At 38.6% G+C, this 18216-nt stretch overlaps 1 protein-coding gene across 2 annotated transcripts in view; it reads right to left on the bottom strand.

The window, feature by feature from the left end:
• GATB (glutamyl-tRNA amidotransferase subunit B) overlaps positions 1-659 on the bottom strand; it is a 43087-nt gene extending 42428 nt beyond the window's left edge. The window contains exon 1 of one of the 2 annotated variants that reach the window (XM_032685741.1): positions 391-659. In XM_032685741.1, the coding sequence (XP_032541632.1) occupies positions 391-644 (254 nt within the window). In that variant the 5' untranslated portion in view covers positions 645-659. The remainder of the gene's footprint in view (positions 1-390) is intronic. The other variant, XM_032685742.1, reaches the window with a different exon arrangement.
• Positions 660-18216: the final 17557 nt, after the last annotated feature.

Below are 18216 nucleotides of genomic sequence, written 5' to 3'. Positions count from 1 at the left end.
GGAGAGACAGCCTCCTCTGGACCAGCACAACCCCTGAAAGCACGCCCGGGAGCGCTGGTGCAGCCCCCGCTGCTCACACTCCGCACACGCGGGTGCTCCCGCACCCGAGCCGCGGGCTCTTATCGCAGCCCAACGTGCCAGAGGGCCACGGCCCCGCTGCCGCGGCAACCACCGTGTGGGCTCTGGGGAGGGGTGCGACACAAACGCGTGTTCACAAGGTGCTGACAGCCACCTGCAAGCTGTACGCACATTACTCCGCTCAGAAGAGCGCCTAACCCGGGACCTGTCCCTGTCACCGCCGCTCCCGTGCCCCCACCCTGCGGCTCCACCCGGAGGGCGGGATGCCCTAGGGGGGATCCACCTCCACCCGCCCCTCTCCCGGCACCGTACCCGCTCTTCCCCGCCGGCACCGCCCCGCCTCTCGCGTTACAGGCGACAGCCCGCTGCCCGCGGGGGAAAGGACCCAGAGCGGGGCCGCGCACCCCCGTGCCGCGCTGCCAGCCCCGGCAGCAGGCCCCGCCGCAGGCCCGCGCCGCCATGGCCGCCATGGCCCTGCTGACAGCACAGAGGTTCCCGCAGCGCCCCCTGGGAAATGCAGTCCGGGATGGCAGCACGGAGCGGAGAGGGCGGACTACAACTCCCATGAGGCCGCTCGCCTTGGCGCCGCCAAAGATAACTGGGAATGCGGGTTGTGTGCCTCGTCTGGGAACGCCTGCCCTGGGAATGCTGAAGCTAGAGGCGGCGCTGCGTTCGTGACTCTCTTGTAGCTGTTGTTTGAAATGTCTTAGGCGGCTCAGGTCCTCACAGGTGCCTGTGTGCGGTTTTCCTCTGGGTTCACGCTGGTACAAAACCAGCCGCTGTTTTATAGGTGGTAGTTTGCAATCCTTGGGCATCAAATGATAAGGTACCATACGGTTGGAGTCTTGGATCTTCTTGTGAACTGCAAGGTCCAGTCTCTGCAGGTCCTGGGGATGTTATACGGCAATAAAGAACGCTGTCCAGGGCAGATGCAAACACCTTAAATGTTTACACAGCTACGTGTCACAGACAATAAAATTAATGACCTTCCATCTTAAGACACGGGCCTGTGGAGCTTAAATGGGAATGAACGTAACCTGTTGCTTATGTCATCTTTGCTCTATGTCATCTACTGCCAACAGGAGTTGATCAGTCACAAACACGTGAGTGAGGCTGATTTCCTCCAGCAGAGGACAGTGGTGCACACAAGCACTTGACAGTACCTTGCAACCCCTACACCCTCTTGTCTTCCCAAGCTCAAATACAACATGCTCAATGGTTCAGAATCATGTAGAATTTACTTTATCCAAATAAGAAAATGTTTTATAATTGATGTTCAAGAGCGCTAATTTTCCAATATATTTATATTGTAAACAAATTAACTGGAAGTTCTTTATAGAAAGAATCAGTTGAGAGATACCTTCAGCAGACACTGATCTATAGTTGTTTGTACAACATAACCTTGTTTTGATTAGTTTGTCACATTCCTTTTCTTGGGGAATATCCCTCCCTTGTACAACAAAGAGTGACCAAGAAAAAATTCCTTTCCAGTAAAGAAGAAAGGGAGAGATCAGATCATCTGGGACATGCAGTGGTGTCTGAAAGAACTGGAGTAACCCTTTTCCTTCTCTCCTGCTATAAACTTCTTCACATATGAGCTAACCTAATATAAAGCCTGTGTAGCAGTCCTTAGGCCAATGAAATAGGTAAGAGTTTTTGATAATTCTGATATGACTTAGTGAGGGCCTATGCAAGGTATTGTGATGAAAAATGCATTTTAGGCTAAAGCTTTAGTGTATGATTGTTATTTCTGCAACAAATTTACTCTCTTTGCAATTGTCCTCCACAAACTCTGGATTTCATTGTTTTTTGATACTTTTTAGGGACTGGCAGGTCATTTTGACTCAGCTATGGAAACAGGTTCTGAATATAGCTCTAAAGTATTTCTACTGGTGTAAAAATGGTAGGTTTCAGATTATGTGACTTTCTTTTAAGACTGTTATTATGATGTAATAGAAGATTTCATAAGTAGTGTCTAAGAAGTTAAAACCTTAAGAATATTAAAATCATGTTACTTAAAGTCTTACTCTGCCTTGATTGCACAGACTTCTGCCCTTTGCACATATTATTTAGAAGGGAATAGACAACAGAGAGGGGTTGAAATCCACCCCAGACTATTCCTCTGGAACTTTTAGCTGTGTTAGATTTTGTCTTAGATAGAGAGGAAGATTGGGAAGTGCCACTGTTTGTGATTTAAATTGTCTCGTTGCTATTTTAATTCCTTTTCCAGAAAAAAAAAAAATCTCATTAGAAAACCCTTTTCCTTTGCAGCCTTGTGCCAGTAACCCAGGAGGTAATAAATGAAAGCTCACACATCCATACACAGGAAGCTGGCCAATCACAGACAAGAAGGGCATAATTACCTTTCTCAGCAGTTTACTTTGAGGTAGAAAAGGCTACATATTTGTTCCTTATATACCCTGGGCAGCAGCTTCAACTTTGCAGTGTGCTTATAGATCATGCTGTGACTTGGAATAGGAAAATAGCACTGCATAAAGATTTGTGCAATGATAGTTCATTACTAACTATGTAGACTTATGTCTTAGAGAGGGTAGATCCAGGGGAGAGTTTGCTCTGAGTCCGAATTTCCTGTTACTGTAAGAATTTAACCAATGCCTGAGAGGAAATTGGAATTTTCTAGAGAAAAAAACCCCAACAGTCTGTCATTTAATCCATAAAGATGCAGTCTCTCCCGTTTATTTGAAAGAAGATCCCTCTGAGTTTTAGTTTACAGGGTCTGAGCTTTAGACTCTGCTTTCTTGCAAGGCATACTTAGCACGCATACTTGGTCCTTTTGGGGACTGTGAGATCTCTTTTTAGTATAACAGGGAATGGGATATTCAGATTGGAGTGTTTGCAAGATACCTCACAGTCTGCCTGCAGTGTCTCATTTCAGCATGTGAAATAAGGAACAGGCAGGAACCTCTGTTAAGATTTTGAAGTGGAGGGTAGGACTTTTGGAAGAGTAGATCCATAGACATTGGCCTACAGGAAAAAGTAATGAGGAGAATTGTTAAGTTTGGAAGCAAAGTATGGTAAGGGATGTTTTCAAACTTTTAGGCCCCTAAGATCACCTCTATACCTTGAAAGCTTTTTTTAGCTACAGGTGTAAAAAGAGAAATTTTCTTTTTTTTTTTTTCTGCCACTTTCAACTAGTGAGGGCAATGATTTTCAGCCTGCATTGATTCAACTTGTTTAACTGTTAATAATGGGGGATGGGAGATGTACGAAATGTACAAAAAAATGTACCTGATCTCGCAGATTGGAAAAGGGTATTTCTACTGACTGAATATTTAGGGAGCTAATAGAGCTACCTTCCATGATCTGCTGACTACATGTGCATGCATGTGTGCATGCATATGTGCAGTGATAGACTGGGTAATGTCAAGGGCCTCATGGTTCGAGAGGTCTTGTATTGAAATGTGTTAATGTACAAAATGGCATCAATTTCCTACTTGAGAAGTAGTGCCATTTTATTTTATTTTATTTAGTAAAAGTGTTATTACTCATGAGTTGAAAATAAGGGCCAGACTTATCTAGAAAAAACGCTACAAGAAATATGTATGCAAAAGCAATTTCTATAAACAGTAAAGAAAATGAAAGTTACATACTGGTACTGATGCTACTGTAGAAGGTGAATTCACTATTCCTCAGAGGCTGTGTTGTTGAAGAGAACCTGTATCTCTGGTTCAGCCACGAGGAACTTGTTTATTACAGCCTTTCTGTACTTCTTTTCACCTAGTTTGTCTTGCCTGGGAGTGCTGCAGTGAGTGTTGACTACACCTGTGATTTGAATCAGGTGCTAGCCATCTTGAAAACTACCACTTAGGTGCAGAGTAGCTCCTTGTGTCTCAGGATCCTGACTTGGAAGCAATGTGGTTAGTGGGCTTGTTGTAGCTGGGCTACCTTACAGTTCGTTCTCCAAAGGCAGAGGCAGTGTTCGAGGAAGTTCTGTACCACTGAACTTGTCTAATGGTGAGTACTACCCTAATCCTATTGTGTGATAAACTAAACTCTTATTTTTTTCCAGTGTGAAGTTCCACTATTATAGGCATAAGAGGATTTCCAAGTATATCATTGCCACATTGTTATTGCATCTTGATTGAGTTATTAGAAAGTCTGTGTTACGAGACTATGCTACCTTTGGTATGATTTCTAGCTGCTTAGGGATTAATTTCTTTGGGTTGGAAATCAGCATGATTTCCCTCCAGGGTGATCACTCCTTGTGATTTGGGCCTGTTTTAATACACAGTGTTTTCTAAATGCTTGAGTTGTAATTCAGGAATCATATCAGGTTTCTGTTTGGATATTTTTTGGTCTATAAGGAATATGTTATAGTGGGTTTTTTTCATACTATATTTTTCAGGCAGTGGAAACTGCATTTGGAAACAGCAGAGGCTGGACTAAAGCATCTAAATTTGAGTCCAATAAGTTCATTGGATGAATCACATGCGTGTACTGTCTGTGATGATTATGCATAAGAAAGTGATTGATAATATTTCAGCTGATCTAAAATGTACTAATGCATTCTCTCTAATTGTATTGGAATCTGCAAGAAAGTCTTTAAAATGTCCTTCCAGTCTTTGGTTTTCATTTTCCTCTGTATAGTAAAGAACATGGAAGGATAGAGGAAAAAGCACCTAGAAGTGAGACTAATTTATTCCTCTGTTTCATTACTTTTTGTGTTGCATTTTTGTATTTTCTGTTTCTTCTGTTTACAATTTTCAACTGAAATTTTCAAAGAGCTGCGTTATGCCTGAGGCCTGCTACTTCCTAAATTAAGAGTCATAACTCTTGTTGCAGGCTATCTTATAACTTTATATATATAAATATGTCCTGGACCTAACATTTCAGCAGCATAGTTTCACATAACTAATACTCGAACAAGAACTTTCATATACTCATTTATAAGATTCCAGCTGACAGCCCAGCCTAGGAAAAAACAGACACAAAGATCTATGCTAAATTTGTTAAAGAAGGAAAATTTTAGCTGAACAGTCAAATTGGGAATACGCATCAAAGTGTTTTCCCTGACTAAGAGAGGGTATTAATAATCAACAAAACCTTCAATTATTATTGACTTCTCTGTCATGAATAAAGTGAAGGAATAGGTTGAAAGAGTTGTCAAGCAACATAATGCTTGAAGTAAGCTGGTTATAATAGTGACATTAGTTTAGTCTAAAATTAATTTTTTAATCAAAACCAATGTAAAGATAGTCTCAAATATTAAATCCTGTCAAGGTGCTCCTTTTCAGAGGGATTTCTTTAGAATGTGAGAGTACTTGTAGGTTGAAGCCAATTCAAAGAGGTTATGTTTTAAAAAAATTTTATTCCTCAGGCTTAGCACAGTGCTTCTAGGGGCTGCCTTTATTGTTCTTAACACTAAGGATTATTTTTAATTCTCTGAAGCAATGAGGATACGAACTAATGCTGTTGACCAGATGGAACTTTGTGATTTATTACTGCACTAAAAGCACAGCAGAAATGCAAATGAAGGAAAATGCTACAGATAAATGTTCAAAAGCTTTGAATAAGGCTGCAGATCCTGAAGTGAGCCCTGTCTCGCCTTCTTCCTATGCAACATCACAGACTTCTGTTTTACTTGTTTGGGGTTGATTTATAAGGAGTTAGTTATTTTCAAAACTTTTTGTATATTCCTTGCTTTCAATTACACCTGTTATGTGTAAGCCAGGTGGGCTTGAACACACATTGAAACCCTTATCCTGCTGAATACAATGTCTTTACTCTGGTACATAATTTTTTCTTTTTTTACTTTTATGGCTGCACTGCTGTCCTCATCTTCCCACAGTGCCTGTGGCATTTGAAGCAAAATCTGAGTTATGTTCTGCTTTTTGATAAGAAGTGACAAGAATGTTTGTGGTGTTTGTTTGGGTTTTTTTCCCCTCTGTCATGTATTTATGCCATACCTATGTGTTTGTTAACTTTTCTTATAGTAAAATAAAAAATGTAAACATTGCTTCTTCCTGACAGTGGCAGTGCCCTTGAAATTAATCATCCATCTCACAGTGCTGTTTGTTTGTGTTTGAGGTTGGTTTTGCTTTTTTGTGGGGTTTTGTTTGTTTGGCTGGTTTGGTGATTTTTTTTTTTTTTCTTTCCCGCAGACTGACTCATGGCTTTTGAATCTTGATTGTGATTTCTCCATGGACCTAGTGAAGATAGTTAGTGTGTTAGTCAGAGCCCTTAACTGAGAGCTTGTAAATGGAGACAGACTGTGACAACCTGGAGAAACCTGCCTTTGGGTACAAAACAGGCTAGAATACACAGAAGCAGAACAAACGTATTTCCTGTTTTGTTACTTGTGTATCCTAATGTCCTAATGGAAAGGACTGCTGACAATGTTGAATCAAATATTTAGTCGTGTCATTTATTCTGTCCTTGAGTTTTTTTGTGGTGCCACCAGTTCATGCTTACTGGTGTGAACTTCTGCCCAGCAGTAACTGCAGCCTATATGAAATAGGCTGACAACTAACCAAAGTATTTTAATTTTTCTTTAAACTGTGACCTGGGATAGCAGCTCATTGAAGAGTCTTGGAATTGTATTTTGTACAAATTATATCACAGAGGCTTTGTTTTCCAATTTATTCTTTGGAAAAAGTATGAATAATTGTCCAGTTTTGTGGACAACAGACATTTTAAAGCTATATGCCAGTGTATAAAATACGTTGGTAGTAGAATGCCTCTTTTACTATTATTTTAAAGGTAAGGAAAATAAGTGCTGGATTTTTGTTTGTTGGGGTTTTTTGGTGTTTTCTTTTGTAGGATGAGGGAAAGTTGGAGTTCGGTGGGATTTTTTTGGTTTTGTGGAGAAGTTTTTTTGTTTGTTTTGTGTGGTGGTTTTTGTTTGGGTTTGTTGTTTTTTTTTTTTTTTTTTTTTTACGTCATCTTAGGTAAGATGAGAGTAAATTTTTCCATTGTGGAAGAGAAATTCTCTCTATAGAAACTTTCATTACCTGGTCGATCAGTAACTGCTTTGGGACTGAAGTGCTTCAGTAACTGATTACATCATCTCAGATTAGATGAAATTCTTCCATTATGGAAGTGAAATTCTCCTGTAGAAACTTTTATTAACCAATCAGTCAGTAACTGCTTTGGGAGTGAGGTGCTTCAGCTCCAGTAAGTGATTAGTAAATTGCGGTCTGAAGCCAGAATGTAAGAGTTGTTGTGTGCTTTGCACATATTGGGGTAATGGCTCATTAGTTTTAATAAATTGGATGATCTTTGAAGTTTATATTTCCTCCTTGCCTTGTCCAGTTATAGCAGCATGTGCGGGGAATTCAGTTCAGTACAAGCCAGCACAACGCAGTATGCTTAGACTCTGTCAGGGGGCTGCTTCTACAGGCCTTGTTCAAACAAAACTCTGTGGGGCTTCAGTAAGAGTTTGGGTTAATTCCCCAAGTCATTGCTAAAACTCAGTGGAGGTAGCATATGTTAGATAACTGCAGTAACAGCTTTGCCTAAGGGACTTGAGAGACCAACCCTTCTAGCTTTGCCATATGCCCTTCTTCTCTTTCCTCTCTAAATGCTAGAGTTTGTAGTATGGTAGCACAGTTTTCTCTCTACTCTACTAGTATTTTCTTTCTCACTATAGTGACCTAAGTAGCGGTAATGGTATGAGAATGCATTGCTGGCTTTTGTTCTAACAATACTTTTGATTTCTGTCTTCTTTTGCTACTGTGCAGGTTACGACAATGCATAAGTGATTACACTGGAAGCTTTTCTTATCAGGGTAGTACCCTTATGATGAAAAGTGATGCTCTGCCAAGTCACTAGACAATTCTTCAGAAGAACTTTTCTGCTAGGCCGGGTGTACAGTAGTGACTGTGCATTGGAAGGTTATGTGATGTACCCGGCCTCAACAGGTTTACTGCTTCCTGTATTACCGAGATGGAAATTCAGTGGCACATTGAATAGATATGCAGCTGCCTTACATGTGGATGAAAGAAATATATCTGTGTATCAAGATATTCTATTTTTCCAATTATGATCTGCTATCTCATGGTACTAGATAGGAACTGTCTAGTTCAGGAAGCATTTTATTACTGCTAGACGAGTTACGCAAAGCTCGCTGTTTCTTTTAGGTTCTGAGAGGGAGAGATTTTAACTTCTTCTTGGAGTCCTCTTCCCAAAAGCATGTCTGTTGTTTTCTTACAATTTTTGAAATATGGAATTAGACATTAATTGGAAAAAATGCAAGACTTGCTTGTGTGTCTTGCTTGTGATTATGTTTCCTTGGTCTTTCCCAATCACTAAGTGTCTCCCAATCTCTAGTTTTTTTGTTCTAAATCCATTTTTACTGTTACACACAGAAAGCAAACATGTTCAACTCTAACATAAGGAGAGGGAAGAATGAGAAAATTTGTATTAAAAATATATTCAGTGTATCTGCTAACCTCTTCAGAACTGAAGAAAATGGCTTTGTTGTCTCTTTGTACCAGAAGGCTTGAAAGGTTTGCAAATGCATGGTAGTAGCATAGTAAATAGGCAGCATATTGGGAAGATATCTTTTAAAGGCCAGGGAATAGCTTAAATACTCTTTTAAGCTGTGGTTGGTATAAAACATTTCCAGTTGGATCATGTATGGAGTAATTACTTTTGACAAGTTAATTTTGCAAGTGTCCAATTAAGCTATTCATTCACAGCTTATCTCTTCACTGTGTGGCTGTATTCACTTAGATGTTCAGGCTTGAATTTCTATTATGCATTTAAATATGAATCCAAATTCATGCAATGTGAATTCATTGAAAGGACAGCTCTTAGAGTTTGAACCCCCCAATTGAGATCACAAGACTGGCTTAAATCAAGAGGAATGCATGGTTGTCTTTTTCTTTCCTTAAGTAGTAGTAGGTGTTTGTTAATCGCTAGGCTTCTATTTTTTCAGAGCTGTTTAGATTCGTATTCTGAGTTTTTCTTTAAACTCTCTTTAATTCACAATATAAAGTCAAATTTAGGGGTGTGATTTTCTCATGAAGCCACCCGACTCCCAAAACTTGGACTTTAAATGGAATACCAAATATTAAAAAGTACCTTAGAGTTAGAAGATACAGAACTTACGAGTGTAAATATGATGAGAGTATAGAGTGACAAATATTTGAGATCTGAGGATGGCACTAAGTATTTTTAGTTGATAATGGAAGCTGTTCATTTATTGCTCTTGATAGAAGTGGAAATAAGCCAAGTCAGGAGCATACTGTGATTATACAAAGGGTTCAAGGGCATCTGTAACCTGCTTCACTCAGGTGTTTGGATTTTAGGAATGAACTAATAATGTGCATTAAAGATGGACTTTGGCCTCTAGAAGCTTTTAAAAAAAGAACTTTAAAAAATTAATATCCAGTGCTTATTCTCTGAGCGAGCAGAGCAGGATTAGGGAACTGCCACATGATTAATCAAGCTAGTGATTATACCAAGCCGAAAACTCAAGGGACCAAATTTACTGGGCCCTGGGCAGGTAATTTACATGATCTACCCTGGTATTAGTGAGGCAAATTCAACAAGATGTATGATAGTGATGGTAGATAGTGTTTCCTCTCTGTCATCTATCCTGTTTTTCACTTGCACAGAAATGTCTGTAGTGGTAATGGGACCAGGTCAGAGCATAGCTGAACCTTTATAGTTCTTTGCTGCTGACACAGAAGTTTGTAGGTTCCTGTTCTAAATCCCTCTGAGGGCAGGAATGGAGGGACCCCCCCCCCCCCTTTGCTGATATTCATGTGGACATTCACCCACAGACTTGAGTACCTATATGGCTCTTTCCAGTCAATACTTCAGGACTTCCGAGTTCTTTCAATTCCTTTGTCTGTTTTGAAAGTTAAGCTATAAATGGATCTTGACATTAGGTTTCACACAGGATCTAGATATCAGACTGTATCATCCCACACACATATTTAGATTAATTTCATATCTGTTCTACACCTCTCACATTGACACCTGTTTGAACATGAAAAAAGCCCTTTCCCTTGCATGACTGGAAGTTGCTAACATGAGAGGAGACCAGAAAAGTACGTGTTGGGAAAGGTAATTGAAAGCTTTGAATGTTACATGGACGTCTAGGATTGACAGGTGAACCCAGCAGATTTCAATCACCAAGTTTCATTACTGCCACCCAAGCAGCAGTGATTCTTTTTTCCAGACTCTCTGTAGCTTGACTTTCTGAGAAACTCTGCACTTTGGAGAAGATCCCCCTCTATAACTTACCAAGTGGTTCAGGATGCCAAGAAACATTGTCTTCTCTAAGACTTCTGAGTCTATGTCTATCCAAAACACTACTATATAAGTGCTGTTGACTTATGTTTCCTAAACAAGTCTCGTCTAATGCTATTTATCTACCTCCTTATTAAACCAAAAAAATCTGATCTCCAGTATTTGTCTGTTGGGCTATTTCTCTGAGATTAATTTTGTGAGAGATAGCTAAAAATCACTTTATATATTGGCTTTCATATCCCACTGTGGATTTATCTAGAGGATAATAGTAATATAAATCTTACACCCAGATTTTACAGCATTGTTTCTACTTTTTTTCAGCACAATTACACTAGGTCTGAGTTCAGTTTCATATTGCTTCCTCTTGAGTCACTCCTTGTATGTGAGAAAATAACTGCAAAAACCCCTGTGTTCCAGGGTACACCTATGATGACCTCTGTTTTGGTGCAGATAATGTGATAACTGCTGACCAATAATACAAACACATAACAGATTTAGTGTAATTATTCTTATCTCAGGCAAGAAAGCTTCCCTAAGCTCCATTCCAAGGACAGCAAAGTAGCAAACAAAGAGAACTCCTGTGGCCTGAATTTCAGAGGAAATAGCATTAACAATGCAAAGGAAATATATGAGGAGGGACAGGGAGAGGTGCCTTCAAAAGAACATTAAACCTATGAGGATTTTCCAGGTAGGAAAGCACGTTCAGTTAGTTCAGTCATAACCAGATTTTCTCAAAGCTAGTGTGAGAAAACCCAAGAGCTGGTATGGTTTTGGCTGAAGAAATAAAGCATTATTATTGTTTCTTTGAGTGTTGGCAATGCAGGACTTCAGAAAAATGGGTTAAGCACCATTGCATTAAAATGTAATTTAAAACAAACTGATTCTCTTCTAAGTTTTGATGGAAGTCAAATTGCTTCTCAGCAGTCCTCTTCACTAGTGAAGTGTGGACACAGCTGAATGTTTTATTCCTGTAAGAAGCAAACAGAGTTGTGGTGCAGTTGAAGCTTGGTCAATACTAGATTAAATCAAACCTTGGTGTAAACAGGATGGTCATCATTCATGGCTAGGCTTTGTGAATGAAGATTTGGGAAAGGCTCTATCCACATTTGTTACAAGCACACTGGTGGCTAATGAGGCCAATATGAGATAGACATGTCTGATTGCAAAAGGCACAGCAGAAAGACTCCTTAGGTGGTAAACAGGACGGTATTACAGACATATAAAATGAATGTAGTTGAGGTTGCTATCCAGTCCAGAAAGTCTGTTCTTTGGGTAGAGGACTTTATGAATGTGCTACATCTGCTCTGCTGCCCAGTAGTAAACTGGTGGATGCAGTGCCTGATGGCTTGGGCTGCATCCTGCTTGGATTACTGACTTGCCTCAGCAATTAGTACTGGTATAGTACAGTAATGGTGTATTGCATGTTGCATGTTTGGTTTTGGCGTCAAGATTCAAAGATGTTTTAACCTTCAGTTTCAGAGTTTATCCACATGTTTCATAAATACATCATTAGTAAAATTTAGAAGTCTCACTGTTCTTCCTATCTTATGTCACTGCATTAGTATTTAATTAATCCTCATTTCATTAGTTATACATTTATTAGCATAGGCAAACACATGGGTCTGGATTCATTGTCCGTGTAATGAGTAGTAAAATGATTTAAATGCAGAAAAAAACCCTCTTTAGGGGATTAAAGGGAGGAAGTCTGATTTACATATTGGGACACTTCAGGGTTAGCCAAACAGTGACTGACAACCCATTCAACTAGGCTGGAATGAAAATGGAGAGAAAATACAGCCAACAGAGAAAATGTGGTTTATTGAAATGTGTGTGTATGTGTGTGTGTATATGTATATATATGTATGTATGTATGCATGTATATGAGCTTTTAGGGAAGGACCTTATGAGAGGGGAAGTGAGTGCCCTATCTGTTCTTCCGTTTTTTTGCAAGAGGGAAGTAAATGGCCTCTTACAGTCTTACTCAGTATGAGTATAATCACCAAATGAGTCTCTACTGGGCAACAGAAGCATTGTCACCTTTGCTACCAGGTCTTGGGGGCAGGCAGCTTTTGCTGTATCAGCTGTTTTCTCCACCTGTATGCTAGATGTAAACACCATCTTTCCTGCAGCACATGCCTTGTTCTCTGTCTGTGCTTTGGTGTATTGACACAGAATGTAGGTTTGTGCTAATGTGCTGGAGGGCTGGCTGAGAGACAGTCATGATTTTGCCGTCCTGTCTAGGATTCCAATTGTGCTGCTCCTACATTTGCAGTAGAATTAAGCTATGTACTTTCTCTATGCCTTGACATAGGCATATGACACTAATGACACACTCGTCCTTTAAATTGGTGAGACTGAGGTGTAAATTACTACCCTTAATGAATATGTTATTTGACCCTATTCCTCACAAAAGTGGATGAAGTTTCATATGTTGGTGATAGTATCTGAGTAGAATTGTTACCTCGTTCTGCAGTTAATCTCAAGAATGGAGGAAAAAATATTTTTGGATCAAACCTCCAGTCTTTTCTAATCTAGATAATTCCTTGACCCCACAAACAGTCCCATAAGATTTCACACTCAGAGACTATTTACTCAAGAGGACACAAACATGAAACAAAACTATGCTTATAGTTTTAAGATTTTAACATAAAATAAGCATAAGTAGCAGTCCAATTATAATATTGATTAACTTGCCACGTTTCTCATGTGTAGTTGTATGAAACTTTGTAACATTCACCATACTGGAGCCTGTTGGAATCCTCTTGGTTGTCAGTTCTTACTGGAAGATAAATACCATAATGGAGCTAAAAGGTTAATCAATGCTGTGGTGCAACAGCTATTTTTATTAAGAGAAAGACCTCCAAAGACTTTTTGCCCATATGCAACACTTCAAATAATTATTATTTATTATTAAAGTATTGGTAGCATCTGCCCCCACACTTACTAATGCTACTGTGCTACCCATTCATAAACCTTTTTGTTAACTCTTGCTTCTCTACCACCTTCTCCTTCCACAAATAAGTGCTAGAGTTGCTAAATCATGTCTAAGAGATGAACAAATTCTTAAACACGTTGAGGAGAGAGTTGGATTATTTGTTTGGTGTGCTGTGATTTATTTGACAAATGGACATCCAGAAAGATAGGACATATAAATACTGCTGTGTTCTTGCTTTGTCACTTTTGAAATTTCTTAATTTCCTTTATTTCATTACCTAAACACAATTAGTATGTACATGTCAGTTGCCAGATATGTGTATGTCTTTCTAGAATTTACATAGCTTTTCACATATTTTGAAAGAGAAATGAAGCACAGTACACTACATAAGTTGACAGCTTTGATGTATTGCTCTCAGCCACAGCAATGCATAGCTTTGGTTTAGCAAGGCCTTTACCAGCCCTCAAGAAGTCTTTTAGTGGATTGTACTTCCTAAGTTATTACTTTATTCTTTATATTACTTTTTTTCCTCTAACAAATTCAGGTATTTTCCTGAGGTTTTTTTATCCGATAGAATTTTTTATTTCAGCTAAAACTAGGCATTGTTTCTGAGTCCTCAAGCCTGGCAGTTCTGACTGCCACAGCTTTCAGTGAGTGAATGAACACTTTCACTACTCTACACCAAAAAGTGGAGATGGGCTAAAATGGGTAAGAGGTATATGCAGCAAAACACTTTGAATAGGAAAAAGAGTGTGCAAAGAGTCGGAAGATACTCTTGGATCACAAGAAGTCATCTATGTCTGGGCCTGTACGCTGGTGGTGTTCCTGACAGGTGTTTGTCTAACCTATTCTCAGGGACCACTGGCAGTAGGTATTTCAGACTTATTTCAGTCCTTCACAATCTTCACTAATGCAAAACTCTTCCTAATATTTACCACAAATCTTTTTTTTTCCTTTGTGATGATTAAGACTACTACTCGTTGTCCTGTCTGTAGACAATAGGCCAAACAAATAAATCCCTTCCTTTTTATAATCCAGTAAGAATCCCACTAGTATGTTTTCACTGATCTCTTAAAGCTAAATATTCCTGTGTCTTTCTTTGTATCTGATATTTTTTATATCCCTGATCTCTCTTCTTCTCTGAACTCTCTCCATGCAATCTATGCTTTTCCTGAAATGTCATACCTACATGGGAATTCTGGCTTAACTGATGCGTTACTTGTGCTGAATAGAGATACTTCACTTATATTTCAGCTTATATTTATGCCTACAAATGGCACATCTGCTTTTCTTATTCTATGGTACTAAAACAAAGAAACAAGATTATTAATTAATATTTGTGATCCAATGTAACCATCAGATTCTTCCAACAAAACTGATACCTAGCAAGATGTCCTTCACTATGTGCTTTGAGCAGTTAATTATTCCTGTACAAATATGAGCACTTTCCAATTCCTATTAGAAGTTATGTAGGTTTTCTTAACGAACTAATTGTTCTGCTTGAGAGAAGGCAGGTTCTACCAATTTCCATGTAACAGAAATATTTGCAATACAGAAATAACTTTAATGATGGCAATTGAAAAAAAATTAGATAGCAAGTCAGTCTTCTCTAGGGGATTTTTCTGGGATTTAAGTCGAATGGACTTCTCAGTAGCACATTAAAATTTCTCTTTTGAGTAGTGTGGGGTTTTTTTCCTTTCCTTGTACTCTGAAATAGTTGGGTGGGGAGACTTGTTTTGAAAATATGTGCAAACTTACAATGCTCTTGCTGGCAGAGGTGAAGATTGCAAAATTTCCACAATATGGAGTAACCACAACATGATTTGTCCTGTCAGGTCCAAAACTGTCTGTTAGAATTTCAGAAGCCTGTTGAATATTAGGGGTGTGATGATCTTTTAAACTCATTTTTTCTGTCATTTCATTGTCAGAATGTTCCCCTATGGGATTGGAATATAAGTGTAGATTTGAATGTTAGAAAATGCATGTGTTTAAAGAGTTGTTTTTAAAAAGAATAAATTCTTTTTATGCGAAAAAATAAGAAGATGAAAATGATTAGTGAAGAGGACTGTAATAAACCCAAGTTTTTGCAGGGAAAGCAAATTCTACCCATCTGGGTGGAGCACTTGAACTGCATATGATAAATAGATTGTAAGACTTCCTCTGCTCCAAGTGCTTGAGAAATCATTACAGTGCAACCTGGTACATACTGGTTGACTAGATGGAAAGAATATGACCTTCTCTCAGGTCATAGCATGCAGAGACTTTGCTCAGAGACTTGACTTTCGAAAGAGTCTTTAATCCCCAAAACAGGGAATTTATGAGAACACAAGCAAACAGCAAAAACCAAGAGAAAAGACTGGAGTGTGTTGCCCATTTTCACAGGAATCTGGAAACTGTCCGAAACTTAAAACACTTTCTCCTCTCTCAGTAACTTGGGTATGTCTGTCAGCATACTTGATCACTAAAAAGCTGTTATTTTGAGATCCCTGTAGGGACCAAGAAGTCTGATATGTTGACTTGCATTGTTCAGCTGATCCTCAGATCAGAGAAGGTGATGCAGGCTCATGAGAGTATGATGTGGGTTATTAATATTTATTATAATTATTGTGATCCAGTGGATTTTGTGAAAAAGAACTATAGCTGTTGTAAAATTTGGTGACTGATTTGCATATGTTGTTGCATAATCGCAACAATAAAGATTGAGGTGAGATGCAACAAATTGCCCTAGTAATGACTTTTTAAAGCACCATCTGTGGCCTGATACTTCTGGCTCTTTAAAAGTGGTATTGTTCAGAAATCTGTTGTGTGGTATACAGGTGGCTCATTCAGTATTTGCCTGCTAATCAGCAGTAGCCTGTGTTGGTGGGGGATACTTCCACGATGAAAGACAATGGTATTTATCATTTTTTTTTTGGAGCAAAAGTACTCCCCACAGGCTACAACATGGTGTTTTGTTTTGATTGTCAATTTCCCATAAGGCCAAGTTTCCTGAAAAGGACAAACAATAAACCAAATGCTCATTATTTGGCTTCATGTATTTGAACACAGCACAGCAATCTGATATAATTGATTCAATTCCGCTAAGTAGCATATGATGATGATGTTATTTTAGGTGCATTGTACAGGGAAAACAGCAGGAAGAAAAACACTCTCGTGTCATGTCCTTATCTAGTGACCTTCAAAACTGAATGATCTGGGTTACTGAATCTTAACTCAAAAAAACCAACAATAGAATAATCAAACACGAAGACCCCAAAACAAACAGACAAAAAACCCGAAGCCCCAATCCCTCACAAGTAAATCCTGAATGCCCTGAATACATTAGTCAATGTTGATGTCAAGTTGGCATCCTGTTTACTTCAGTGCATTATTTTATGTAGACTCAAGTGCCAGACTGAAAAGTGTAAGTAAAAGATAAACTGTGGCCAGAGCAGAAATTGCATTTAGTGTGTGTTACAGTGTGGCACATGACTATATTATCCCTGGTAATACCAGATCTCAGTATTTTTTAGTTTTGGCATTTGCCATGGCTTTCAGTTAGAAGAACAATGCTTTCGTCTATTGATATCTCACCCACCTCTGCTGGGCACTAAGTAATCTGTAGTATTAGTTATAACAGTGTTTCTACCGTATGTTAATGAAATAGAATTTTTTAGCATTAAACAGAAGGCGAGTATTGATACGAGCTTTGAAAAAGTTTCTTCAGTTTGGCTGGGTTTTCTTATTCACGAGGAAGGCATTTAAAAAAAAACTTATGTAGTATTTGCCCAGAGCTTGTCACGGACTGATTGAAAAGTACTTTTGAGATGCTTCATTAACACTGGTTAGAATTCATGTTGCATAGTGCTGGTCAGTTAGAACTTGGTTACTGAAGAAGTAGAACAGATATGCAGTAAAGATAGTGAATGAAATAAATATATGGTAGGTCCCGATAGAACAGTAAATTCTGAAACCTATAAAAGGAAGGATTTTAGTAGAAGGTATTTGTTCAGCAATAATATTTGAATCTCATTGTGCTACTTGCAACACCTCTCCCTCAACCACAAAAGCTAACTCTGTATCACTCTTATTTTGAAAATATTTTGCATTTCACTACTTTCTGCCCTCCAGTTATACTTTGACTTTTTTATGCTAAAGCTTGATTCAGTAGTTTCTAAAATTAATATGCTGTTAAAAAGGATGGATGAGATTGAAGTCTGTAACAAAATCTGGTGGAAAAGATTAAGGATTTGCAAAAGCAGGGTGAAATGTCTTACAGAAATCTTTATTGCAGATAACCTTAGTTCATTGCAGAATAGAAACTATAGAAGATAGCATTAAATCCTACGAGGATAAGCAGCAAATGCTGAAGATTCTGTATTGTATAATAATTTGTCTTTAATCTTAAGAAGTGGTTTAGCTTATTTCAAGTGGTTTTGCATCGCTTCGTTTCATGTCTTTTACTATAGGCTTGAACCAAAACCCTTTAAAGTCAATGAGAAGATAATGTTTCGCCTTTACATCAATCGGCTTTGCATCTAATACTATGACTCATGAAACTCTGTGGAGTTCTTATGTTACACTTGACTGATAATATAGTGGCCATTCAGGTAGCCAGGAATTTAAACAGATTTGGAAAAATGAAACTCTTCTCAGCTTGCACACAGTAGGAAACAAATTTGGATTTTTAAAAATGTTTTGCTTTTCTTAATAAAGATGTTCCTCAGGTATGATTTGTACCATTGTGGATAATGCAAATGTAGGATCAAGCAACACTTCAGTACCTGCCTTTATTATTTTATGTGAAGATCAAATGTAAAAGGCCTCTTTTCAGACTGATGCTGCCATATTCAGAAATTGGCTACATTTGATGAATAAGTTCTTTCATAGATACCTCCATAAAGCATGCTTCCTGTGCTTCAGAGTGTTCTGACATCCCACACATTTATGAGGAAAGAAAGAAATTACTTTATCGAAGGAATGTCACTCACCATCAGATCAAG

The sequence above is a fragment of the Chiroxiphia lanceolata genome, chromosome 4, assembly GCF_009829145.1.
Source record: "Chiroxiphia lanceolata isolate bChiLan1 chromosome 4, bChiLan1.pri, whole genome shotgun sequence".
Taxonomy (NCBI): Eukaryota; Metazoa; Chordata; class Aves; order Passeriformes; family Pipridae; genus Chiroxiphia; species Chiroxiphia lanceolata.
Note: the sequence above shows the minus strand (reverse complement) of the source record. Positions and strands in the feature narration are given on the sequence as shown.